The sequence below is a fragment of the Vombatus ursinus genome, unplaced genomic scaffold, assembly GCF_900497805.2.
Source record: "Vombatus ursinus unplaced genomic scaffold, bare-nosed wombat genome assembly UNPS02005459.1, whole genome shotgun sequence".
Classification (NCBI taxonomy): Eukaryota; Metazoa; Chordata; class Mammalia; order Diprotodontia; family Vombatidae; genus Vombatus; species Vombatus ursinus.
In genome coordinates this window covers 10,022,882-10,035,581 of record NW_020945237.1, presented here as the reverse complement: position 1 = coordinate 10,035,581, position 12,700 = coordinate 10,022,882, and the positions used below count along the sequence as shown (strand labels likewise).

The 12,700-nt window shown below is 38.7% G+C and overlaps 1 protein-coding gene across 4 annotated transcripts in view; it reads right to left on the bottom strand.

Moving 5' to 3' along the window:
- Positions 1-2,194: 2,194 nt before the first annotated feature.
- Positions 2,195-12,700, bottom strand: part of CACNB2 (calcium voltage-gated channel auxiliary subunit beta 2) — a 398,122-nt gene continuing 387,616 nt past the window's right edge. For all 4 annotated transcript variants that reach the window (XM_027847927.1, XM_027847930.1, XM_027847928.1 and 1 more), the window contains 4 exons: positions 7,334-7,485; positions 6,693-6,788; positions 5,944-6,129; positions 2,195-5,755 (listed from right to left, as the gene is read on the bottom strand). In XM_027847927.1, the coding sequence (XP_027703728.1) occupies positions 5,264-5,755; positions 5,944-6,129; positions 6,693-6,788; positions 7,334-7,485 (926 nt within the window). In that variant the 3' untranslated portion in view covers positions 2,195-5,263. The remainder of the gene's footprint in view (positions 5,756-5,943; positions 6,130-6,692; positions 6,789-7,333; positions 7,486-12,700) is intronic.

Here is a 12,700-nt window from a genome sequence, read left to right as displayed (position 1 = left end):
AGAGCATTAGGAATCTGCATCATCTTTAGGGCAGAAACTGTTTTCCTCTGGGGTGTAGCTGACCATTTTGTCTGTTGTCTGTCTTAAGTGAGTTCTGTATAAATACTGGCAGAGTGGACTTCATGGTCCTATACACTTGTTGAGGGAGATACAGAAGATTAATAAGTAGTAAACTGCCTTGACAGTGGCTTGTTATGTGTGTCGTGATAATTATCTAAGTTAATACATATAAAATATTGCCAGATGGTTAAAAGTGCTTGGGCTGTTCTACAGTGAGTAAAGTTTAAGGTGTGGCAGTGATTAGGAAAAAGGTACTCACTAAGTGTGGCCAGACCTAGATTTCCTTTAGTTCTTGTTTTCTTTGCAGTACTGGGCACATAGGAGATGAAACATTTCTCTTATCTTTTAAAATCATTCAATATAATAAATGACCACTACTCCTTTTAGAACTCATTTCCATTTCTAAGACTTAGCATGCTTCCCCTAGGTGTAGAACTGAGAGGGTTAATGCATTATTTAAACAACTGATAGTTCAATCTGTGTCCATGTTTTAAAATTTCCATGGCTAGTATCCCTATCTTTGGCAAAGCCTCAAGTAATTTATGTTGGAGGAAAAAATAAGTATCCCAATAGCATATTTGCACTTTGTTGGGGGGAGGGGGAGTTGTGATTGATAATGATAAATACATGAACACTTTTGGCAAGAAAAAGGTGTGCAAAATGAGACAGAAAATTCAAAGGATATTGTTAAAAGTAACTTTTCCTGGGACAGAAAAGGAAGTTTGCAATGGGTTTCACTCTCTTACTAAAGCCAAAAAACAAATTGAAATAAAAGTTTAAAAAATGCTCCACAACCTCAAACTTAAGAAGCAATGTAGAAACAAAACAAAAACAGTACAAACTATGAAGATAAATAGCCCATAAGAGAAGAAAATAAATATCTTGAGAAATGTGAAAAATAGAACTTCAAGGAACAATTTGTAGGCTGATAGAGTAAATACAATTTGTATTTGCACAATTTGTATATAAATTCCTTAGAATTTATATGCAAATGAATTTATATATATAATGTCTACAATGGAAGTGTTTTGTGTAACTGCACATATATAACCTATATTTAGTTGCTTGCCTTATCAGTGAGGGTGGGTGGGGAGGGAGGAAGGGAGAAAATTTGGAACCCAAAGTTTTAAAAACACATGTTTAAAAAAAAAATGTTTTCACATGCAACTGGGAAATAAGAAATACAGGAAATGGGGTACAGAAATCCATCCTGCCCTACAGGAAAATTGAAGGGGAAGGGGATAAGAGAAGTGGAGGAGGGAGAGATAGAAGGGAAGGCAGACTAGGGGAAGGGGTATTTAGAATGCATGTCATCTTGGGGTGGGGGGAGGGGCGAGATGGGGTGAAAATTTGGAACCCAAAATCTTGTGGAAGTAAATGTTGAAAACAAAAAATAAATAAAAATTACCATTAAAAAAATTTATATGCGTAGTTGACTGGAGATAGTCTGTGAAACTGATGTGCATTGAGGTTAACAACAAATGTGTTTTATATTTTTTCTCCCAAACCCTGAACCACATTTTAGTTTAAATAAGTGTTGAAATGAAAATAAATGGGAGATTATAGCTTAGCAGGGGGGAAAAAATCTGCTGTCAATGCAGTATAACTTCATTTTACTTGATCAACAGTTCAATGGGAATAAAAGTGATAATCCTCAGCTAACTTGTATTATCAGATGAAGGGAGATAGCACAAGTGGAGAGTATAATTTATCAAGATGGCTTGTTTAAAAATATTTTATAATAAAATTCAAAATATTTTTTTTTATCCTGATCATGAATTTTAGCACATAGACAAAATTAAAAAAGCAAAATGAAGAAACAAAACGCTGCTGAGGAGTTAATTCCCATCTGTCAGAACTGCCGACATTTTTTTTTTTAACAAGTCACTTACCTTGTTTAGGTGAAATTTGAAATGTTCCTCCTGAAATCTGCCTCTTGAACAACCTCATGATTGGGCTCATGTCACGGAGAGAAGAAAGTGACTTTTGCATTTCTATCATTCCAAATGCTTTGGGCTCTTCCAAAGGAAGATAAAACACAAATTGACAGTACAGTAACAGAAGTAGTAGTAGACACAATGCATTTTCTACTAAAATAATTAGTTCTGAAACCAATTAATACTGCTACTACTAATAAACAGTGCAGAAGCCAGCTCTTTATTTGTTTCATATGGATGATTTTAAACCAGGATTATTGAAGAACAGTTCTGAGTAGCTGCTGACAAGTGAATGTCTCTCAACTGGAATGCATAGCAAACCATGTCAAAAGGGTGGTGACATCCCAAAGGACAGTATGTCTAAAACTAGTCCCTATGTTTAGCAGCACCTTTTTGCCACAGTAAATGAAATCAGCAGTGGAGAAGGAGCATAGAAAGGAAAAATGGAAATGAAAAGGACAAGAACACAGTTACTATTTCCAGCATTTCTCAAGATTGACTACCCAAACCATGATGCTGCAACTGAGTATGCCAATGACAAAAGCACTCGTGAAAAGATTCCATCTTTATATTCCACAAACTGATAAAATCTCATCATACCAGGGATTACGCTTTGTAACTTTGCCACTTTGATTACATTTATGCCCACTGGATAATTTTTCATGTATAACGGTTCAAAGATTTGCAGCCCCACAAAAGAATCCATAAGTAGGACTTGAAATGGAACTAAAACTTTATCTAAAGGTATGAGAAATGCAAAAAAAAAAAAAAATAGCCTTAAGATAAATAAGATGGAATTCTGTAGAGCTAAGGAAGGGGGGAATGAACTGGTGGAGACAGTCTGGAATATTAGTCACATTTTAAGAATATAAATGATTCAGAGCCAGCAAGCTGGCCAACATGATATGTTGAAAGAGTAGGGATGAGTATCATACAGCTGTCTATTTTAGCTAAAACATTTTTTAAAGCAAGGTTATTGGAATGAAGTTCTCACTGATGCAACAAGATTTGAACATGTCCATTATAGCCACTGTTGGTACGATACAATAAATAAATCTGTTTTAACAGTGTAAGAGTTCTAATTACTGAGCATCATTTACCTACATTATATACAAAAGTGTCTCATCCTGAAGGGGAAAAAAAATATTCAGGAAATGGGTAGATAAAGCACTCCACTTGCTCTGGTAAGTTCATCTCAAAGTATGCTTTTTTTTTCCTTCATGGTAGGGAAGTGGGGTTATGAGAGGGAAGAAAGCCAAATTCATGATAAATATTAATTTAAAGGATTAAAACTACCGGCTAGAGGCTAGAATAAACAACAAGGGCATTGGAAAAAATGGAATCTCTTTTTTTTTTTTAAATGGACAATATTTGAAGTCAGGCCATTATATCCATTGTTTTTCCAGAATAAACTCCAAGTGCTAAAAACTCAGACACCTAATAATAACATTACCCATCCAATGATGTCTGGATAACATGTGCACTTACAGACATCTATATTTGTCTTAAAACTATTAGCAACATTTTCAATCATTTACAGCAGAATAACTGAAGGCAGGAGATAGTATCTTCTAGGCATTCTTCTTCAAAGCAGATGTCTAGTGAAGAAAAATATCCCCACATTTTACTAGTGGCTCAGGTCAACTCATTTGGACCTGGTTAATTCTAAATAGCAGAGACTTTGGTTACAAGAATCACTTTCTAGGTTTCTGACAAACACCAAAATTGCTTGATTTGGAAAGATATGGGAGGGAAGGTAGAAGAGTAGGAACAACAGATGACAAGAATTGATGGGAGTAATTGGCAAGTGTAGAAATGAAGTGGGAGAAACTACAAAAATTTATTTTCCCACAAAATAATTCCACAAGCTGTGTAAACTTTTCTTCCTAAAACAAGTACTATAAAACACAAAGATTGTACCATTTCCAGTGAAACACTCACAGTAACAAGTGCCTGTGTTTACTCTCTGGGAGTCTCACAAAAAGAGCCAGCAGATTATGCTTTCCCATTTACCTTTGGCAGCAAATTTCCTCAAATTCCCTGACTGCACATTGGATTAATAAAGTAATGTAGAGCACAACAAAATAGAAATCCAATTGGGCAGAATTTTAAGTATCAGTCTCTGTTTTTTCTTCAACAGACTCTTTTTGCATTCAGATTCATGTCACCCTTTCACACTCACTGTAACATACATACCATACACACACATACACGCACACTCTCTCACACTCACACACAGATACACACATACACATACCCCTGCATGCAAAGATTTCTGGCTCATATGCTCCAGTGCTATGACTCTAACAGACACTAACTACTAAGAATGTGTTTGTTACAATCAGTGTGAATCCTATGGACTAGAATAATTAATTTCTAGAGTTTGGTACCTTTACCATACCTTATGGTCAAAATGATAAGCTTGTAAGGATGGTATGGCATTGTTGAATTAAACCTTTCTTTATCTCAAGCAATCACACATATTTACATTATGTACAGGAGACTTTCTACTACAGAGGGAAAAGTATCAAGACTGAATGTTGTTACAAATTTCCTGAATTGAGGGCATCTCCAGTCCCTGTAATTCAAAAGCAAATCTGCTGACTTGGCATTAGGACTCTTAAAATAGTGTGATCAAACTGATATAATAAGAAGGTGTTTACAGAAATAACATTTACAAACTGTATATACAGTACACAGTACCAGTACATAGAAAATAGATTCTCACTTTATGATCCCCTTTGTGTAAGGCAAGACTGAATCTGTCCCCCAAATTTAGTCAACCAGAGGTACAAGCAACAGATAGTGGTCCTTAAATGAATATGCAAATTGGGAGAAAATACAATTTTGTTTGTTGTGTAGGCTGACTCTGGCTTGCTGAATACACAGGAGATTATTACACATCAACTCTAGCTTGTTTAAAACACTAACACCATCTGAAGATGGCAGTAGATATTGTTCAAGGGGCAGCTACCAAAAACAGCTTTGTAAAAGTCAAGTACAACACCAGACGCCTGCAACTGTACCAGGTGAGTCAATATAGCACTTCCAAAAATAATAAAAAAGTATGTGAATATTCTATCTCATGCTATTGCTCTGCAAGCAACAGCAATACAAACTGTACAAGACGGAGAGATACCATTTGATTTGTGATGGAGAACCAAAATATTTTGTGAGGTTTTTTTGGGGGGGGGGGGGGGTTGGGGAGAGTGGCTGTTTTACAAGACTTCCAAGAAACAAGCCAAAAAGTGCCTCAAAGGCTCAAGTTACTGTCGGATATAAATATCCCTGTTCCACTCCACAGCCTCATTCCGTTTTTTGGATATCACTTCTCCATCCTTGTCACAGTATCGATCTTTTGATTTATGTCGGCTGCGCTGCTTGTGGCATTCATTGTGGTCCTGCTCTCGGTCAGCCTCCCTAGACCGGTGCCGAGATTCTCGGTGTCTGTGGTCACTGTTCCCGCGCAGGTCATCCCTGTGGTTGTGATCCCGGTGAGGGGCGTAGTGGTCTCCATGCTCATGGGAGTAATCCTCCTTTGGCTCAACATAGGCTGAGTCTCGACTGTCTTGGGTTTCCGAGTCAAACGTCTCTTGCCTGGAGAGGCCTCGGCCCAGGCCACCGCGATGGTTGTGGTGCTGTGCTGAAGAGGAGGAACGGTGTTGAGATTTCCTGACCGGCTCCAGACAGGGCTCCTCCTCAGCTTGGGAAGCAAAGCAGGTGGGAGCAGAATAGTCATTCCTCTGGTCTTGAGAACCCTGGGTCGGGTCAGAAGAATAAGTAGAGGTTAGTCAAGGTAAAAAAGTAAGAGCATGAATTCTGGGTTCCAAGCAGAAATCAATTATAGAAGTCATTGACTCTACCCCCTGCTCCCTCTTAAGGATGAAGAAACAGATTCAGATGTTAAGTTGATACAAAGAAGAAGAAGAAGAAGAAAATCTCCTACCTGTGAATTGGAGGCTGGGGTGGAGCTGACAGGAAGAGATGCCGTGGCTAGAGTGCGGCTAAGGAGAGGGTTGGGTGGATTGCTGCTGGGAGGATGCGTGGCCTTCCAGTAGGCCTCCATGTAGTCAGCAAGGTGTTCACAGGCATCTTCAAGCTGGTTTTCATCCAGGATCACATCAAACAATTCCTGTAGAGGGAAAAAAAACCAAACATTTAAGATCCTACTTCAGCTAGACCAGCATTATGATGCAAGGGAAAACAACAAAACCAAACCCAACCCAAACCCTATGAGACCTACAAGTAGAGATACACTGTCTTCTTCTCATTCCATCGATGGTTTTTTTTTTTTTCCTTTTCTTCCCGAACTCTTCTCCTAATAGTTTCCATGCTTTCAATACTTTCCAGTCATGGGTTGCCTTCTATCTACTCTATAGATATCTTACATGTCCCTGTTTACTCACATGTCATTTCCCCTTTAGAATATAAGCTCCCTGAGGGCAGGGACTATTTTAGCTTTGCTTTCTATCTCCGGTCCCTAGCACAGTGCCTGCCATTTAATAAATACTCAATCCACGCATGTTGATGCTTGATCTTTCTCCTACCATATTGTGTATAGGTTCTTGTAGGACTTGTAAGGGGCCGTTGGAGTAAATGGCTACGTTTCACTTCCATGCTGGGGAATCTACAACCTGTAATTCTGAAGCCCTGATCAAGTCTTGTCTTATACACCGAAGAGAAGTGATAACTCACTGGTGGACACTGGGCCAGTTTATCAGCTGCCACCATCTGGACATTGAGGTGTTTTGCTTGAGATTTTCCCCTAGATTTTATTAGCCTTTGCAAAACCTGCAAGAAACACAATTACGAGGTGATTCAAGGTAAGAGGTTCCAGAGAGAGCAAAATCTACAGAGTTTAAAATTCCCATAATCCTTTTGGGGCAGGATGGAGTGGGAAGCAAGGTGCTTCAGAAGCGAAGCATTTTGCTTGTAATGGACTGAACTGCCATCTCAATGAAGTGTTGAAATTCCAATTGTAAAAAGCATGCATATTTACAAAAATCTCAGTCAGGGGCTTCACAACACACTCCTGACACCAAATTCACTCGGAGTTTCATCATTTTTCAAGACTCGAAAGTGATAATCACATTTTGCTCATATCGATCTCACATCTGTTGCCTCACATGATAGCTCTAAGGCATTTTCTTGCTGGAAGTGCGGAATAAAAAAGATACACAATTCATCAATGGTTACTGACATTTAACGGAAGCCGTGTGTTTTAACATTGGCCCCAATTTCAAAGAAGATGCTTTGTTGCATTAGGAGATGAGAACATAAAACATATCCTGGGGAAATGCAAGTTATAGAATAAAAACAACAGCAATCCTATTTACCTTTGGAGAAGAAATCTTTACGTAGACTATAATTGGAGCCAGAGAGGTTTTACTGAGCTGGGCTGGATGATTGATGGTGTCTGCATCCAAGACTACCAGCTGCAAAGTCCTTGCCAGTTCAAATATTCTTTCAATCTCACTCTGAACTTCAGCTGTAAAGGTAAGCAGGGTTCAATAATTTCAGGTGCAGCCTATTAGGCCAAATTACGTTAAAATAAAATGACTGCTGTGCTGTTCTTGCCACACTTGAGGCCGACAGTGAAATGCTGGAATTATAGACATGATAGTAGAGAAAGAGTTTCCTTTGAAAGGAGTTATTTCCCCCAAGCACGTGCAGATTTGAAAGAATGTTCTTTCAAGCCAAAGGCCTGATTGTGAGAGGAAAAGTAGACTTCAAAGGGCCAAGAGATTTCTAAAAGAAATGTACTTTCTGCCTCTCTCTCTACACTCACTTATATTTTCACCAGAAAGCTCTCACCTGATGATATAATTCATAAAAATATAGAAAAGTAATACTGGAGATACTTTTTTTTTCCTGGTTACTTCTCCTTGGCTGCAGCCACCATCCAGAATACTTGCATTTTCCTGTCTCCTTTGGTTATGTGTGCTGGTAAATCATCTAGAAGGTGGTGAGGATTATGATGAAAGTGCAGCCCTCGTGACCCAAAAGAAATGGAAGCCTGATGACAGTGGTTTCTGCTCCCAGCACACCTAGTGAGCTGATAGTTTCCATGACCAGAGGAGTGAGCTCACAACTTTCACATTTCAGAAACATGTGCCCCTAGCAAAGGCAAAACCACAGAAATGCAACCTGCCCAGTTCCCAGAAGTTGACAACCAAAACTGTTCTGCAAGAAAAAAAAGGGTCAATTTATCTAGTTCCCTTTCCATTCTCTCTAAAGTGATCAAAGCCTAGAATGCAGCAAACAAGCCTTAATGTCCACAGCTAGAGGGCCTTCCTCATTTTTATCTTGTGTTAAAAAAACATTTAAAAAAAGAAACATTTTCAGATAAATTTTTATTATCATTTTTAAACATCATCTGCATTTCACAACCTACAGCCCACCCCGTACCCCTTTTCAGAGAGCCATTCTTCATAATAAAGAATGAGAAAAAAAACACTTCAGCAAAACTAACCAACATATGGCAAAAGTTTGAAATCATAGTTAGACATATTATCTTTAAATTGGCCCCACATGCTTAGCCCTGGGACAGAAGTTTCTTAAGGGTAATCTTAACTAGTATCCATTTCAGAAACATCAGACATCAGAAAAGGTAAGTTAATTACTGCCTGAGGAGAAGGACATGTGGATAACTATTAAATGTGGCTATTTGCATAAACCACTTCTAAAATAAGGAGAAAGCTTCTTGAGACCCACCATTCAAGTGACATAGTGATCATTCTTATAAAAACCATTCCAAGGCATTATTATTTTATTCAACAACTCTTGGTTAAGGTTTGGTGTTTGCGATTCATTTTAAAAGCTCCTACCCTGATCCTTCTCTTAAAATGGATTTATTTGTGTTCCATGGAGCAGTCTCTTTCATTCCAAGCTGGATTATGAGTTCAACTTTTTTTTTTTTTTAAACACCAGCATGTAAGTGACCTGGTCATTGTGAAGCCTATGGTGATTCATTATAAGCTCTAACAGAATTGGCCCAGTTGGAACAAATTTCACTGGGTGGTTGTCTAAGGATCCAAACTCTGCTAATTGGGCAAGTCACTCCCCCCATCCCCATCCCGTCACTTTCCTCTGTAACATGAGGGGATTGGACTCAGTGGGTCACTGAGGTCTCTTCTACCTGTAGATCTAAAATCCAGTGACCATACAATATCATTTAGAGGTTCTTCACTAGAACCCTGGACAAAAGAGGGGTCATTAAAAAAAAAAACCCTAACATATGAAAACATCTACTAAGGTAGGAATTCTTAACTTTGTGTCATAGATCTCTTTTGCAGTGTGGTAAAACCTATGGACCCCTTCTCAGAATAATGCTTTTAAATGCACAAAATATATAGGATTACAAAGAAAATCCATTATATTGAAATAGTTATCAAAATATTTAAAAAAAAGTTCCCAGACACCTGGTTAGAACGCCTCTACTATTAAGGCACGCAGGGTTTTACAATGTGCATTAGGAGAACAAGCACTCGTATTGATGCAATGATGTTGATAAAATCTTTTAAAGGAGTATGGAAGTACTTTAAGGTTCATATTTTATCTACTTCTTTGCTTTGGGACTTACAGCAATATTTATCTGACCTGAATTAAAAGCCAAATAATACATTTAATCAATTGTATATGTCAATATCCACCTTAAAAATAACTAGAGTTCACACACCCCCGCCCTCCCCACAAAACCCCAAAGCACTATTTTTGATGCAAAGAGGTGAGCTTATTTGGGGATGACCTCATGAGAGTTCCAAGCCATCAGAGATTAGTGTCTTTAAACTTGTTCTGCCTTCTCACCCCTGCCTTTTAGAAATGGATTTTCCCCCCGAAGACTCATCTCAAGAGACACCAGCAGGAGGCCTTTCCTAGTCCTACCAGCTGCTAGTGCCCTCACCTCTCAGGTTATCTCCTGTCTCCTCTGTATGTATCTTATACTCGCCTATTTACATTCATGTGGTATATGCCCGTCCGATTAGAATATCAGATCCTTGAGGACTGGGACTGATTTTGCCTTTTCTTTGTTTCTTCCATAGTAAGTGCCTAATAGATGCTTGGTAATTGAGTGCCTGTTGATTTATTTATTGGACGAAGAAGAACTTGACCAACATTTTCCAGAGAGAAAAAGTGCCATAAGCACAGGTAGTTTGTAGTCAGAGAAACATGTTAACACTAAGAATCTTCCCTTGGCTCAATACATTGGTTTTTTTTTAAAAGATTAATTCAGTAAAAGAGATGTCAAAGATATTTGGCATCAATTTCTCCTACAATTTCTCCAAAGCCAACTTCTGTCTCACAGAAGGGACCAATTTGCCTTGAAGGATGAAACAAGTCATCTGCTTGAGGAGAGAGATAATACTTATCTTTGTATTCCACACAGCACTTGGCACAAATGTACAGCAAGTGTTCAAGTCAGGATCATTCTTCAATAAAATGACTTCAGCTCTGTGATTCTTCACTTTTCTACTCTTTTAGGAAGAAGAGGGGGCACCTCGGTGGCACCATAATGCACAGAGTTCGGGTCCTGGAAGACTCATCTTCCTGAATTCAAATCTGGCCTCAGATACTTACTGACTGTGTGACCCTGGGCAAGTCACTTAACCCTATTTGTCTCAGTTTCCTCATGTGTAAAATGAGCTCAAGTGGCGAAACACTCCAGCATCTTTGCCAAGAAAACTCCAAATGGGGTCACAAAGAGTCAGACTGAAAAATGACTGAACTAGAAAGAAAAGAGTACTCAACTCGAAAAAAAAAAACAAAACACAAAAAAACAAACCAACCCAATCCTTCCCTGAGATAAAAATGAAGATAAGCTGACTAGTTTATGAAGGTATTTCCCAGAAATACAGAATGGTTCAGACACAATGTAGTGAATCTAGTTAACTCGACAGTGTCTAGGTGTAGTAGACCAAGGTACAAAGATACGAAGGGAATGAGACATAGCTCTGAGTTCTGGCTGTGCTTACAGCATTAAGAAGTAATGCATAGTAATAAAAGTATTAATAAACTTATCAGCTTTCTTGGGTTTATTTATCTCTGCAGATAACTCCAGCTCTATTTTATCTTAGCCTTATCTCCTTCCTGAATTCTAATCTTGAATCTTCAACAGTCTACATTCTGAAATAGATGTCCCACATGGACCCCAAACTCAACATTTCCAGCAATTATCTCTCCCCTTAAACCCAACCTTCTTCTAAACATCCCTGTTTGTGTTGAGGGCTCTGCCATTCTTCCAATCACCCAGGTTTGCAATCTTGTACTATCCCTGACTCTCCAGTCTCATGAATCCCACTTATACACTCAGTTGCTACGGCAACACATTTCTCCTGTCTATCTCCTCTTCACTGACGTGATTAGCATCATGGTTCAGTCCCTATCATATCTTACCTGGATTATTCCAATAGCCTCCTGAATGGTTCTTCTGCCTCAAGTCTCTCTGCCCCAAACCATCCTCCACACAGCCACCAAAGCGTTTTTCCTAAAGTGCAGAACTAACCAAGTCACTTCTACTCAATAAACCAAAGAAGTTCCCTACTATCTCTAGGATCCTGTATAAACATCTCTGTTTGGCATTTAAAGCTCTTCACAATCTGGCCCCATCCTATCTTTCCCACCTGATTACATATTATTCCATAGACTCTATAAAACTAGCCAAACTGGTCTACCTCCCATTTCCATGGTTTAGCAATGACCATCTATTCCTTTTTCCTGGAATGTATTCCTTCTTCTCCTACAAGTCTTGGAATCTCTTGTTACCTTTAAGAGTCAAATAAGCTGAAATGCCACCTTCAGCATGAAACTTTACCTGGTTTACCATTGGTAGTTCTCCCCCACCCCCTTTCCCCCATGTTATCTTGTATGTGCTTTGTATGTCTTTTGTATATGCCTGTAATGTGTACACATTGCCTCCTCTTTTAGAATGTTACCTCCCTGCTCCCACCTTCTGTGCATGTATTTTAAAAGACTAAGATGGTTGGTAAGCTCCCTGTGCAATTCTCTGTTTTTTTTTTTTTTTTAATTCCCACTCCCCTTTATCTTCCTTAAATTTATTTTCGCGTGAGCTTTGAGAATTTCATTCTTTAGGGGCAGCTAGGTGGCGCAGTGGATAGAGAAACGGCCTTGGATTCAGAAGGACCTGAGTTCAAATCAGACCTCAGACACATAACACTTACTAGCTGTGTGACCGTGGGGCAAGTCACTTAACCCTACTGCCTAGCCAAAAAAAAAAAAGAATTTCATTCTTTAGAGTTTTCCATCCCTGTTTTGCTGATGTCCCCAGCAGAATTTTAAATCATGGGATCCTACCTCAGCTTCCTCTAAACTCTTTGAAATATGCTTTCCAAAAATTTAGAGTTCCTGTCAGACTTATCTTTACTAACTCTAGGACTTATCTTTACCAACTCTAACTTATCTTAACTAACTCTAGGATGTAATGGTTATTTCCCTTTAACAAGCATTACCTCCTCTCTAGTACTTTCTGAGGGTGAGAATCAGCTCCAAAAGAGAATTTTCCCTCGTTGGTTACTCCATCTTGTGAAAGATCTGCTACTGACGCAAGTCAAAATTAGTTGGCTGTGCTTTCAGCAATAAGAGAGCTGGTATAGATGCCTGGATAATTGAAATCTCCCTTTATCTACTCACAACTCTGTGCTTGGCTTGTGGTCTGTTCCACAAACTGCTAAGTTCCTCTTTCTGTC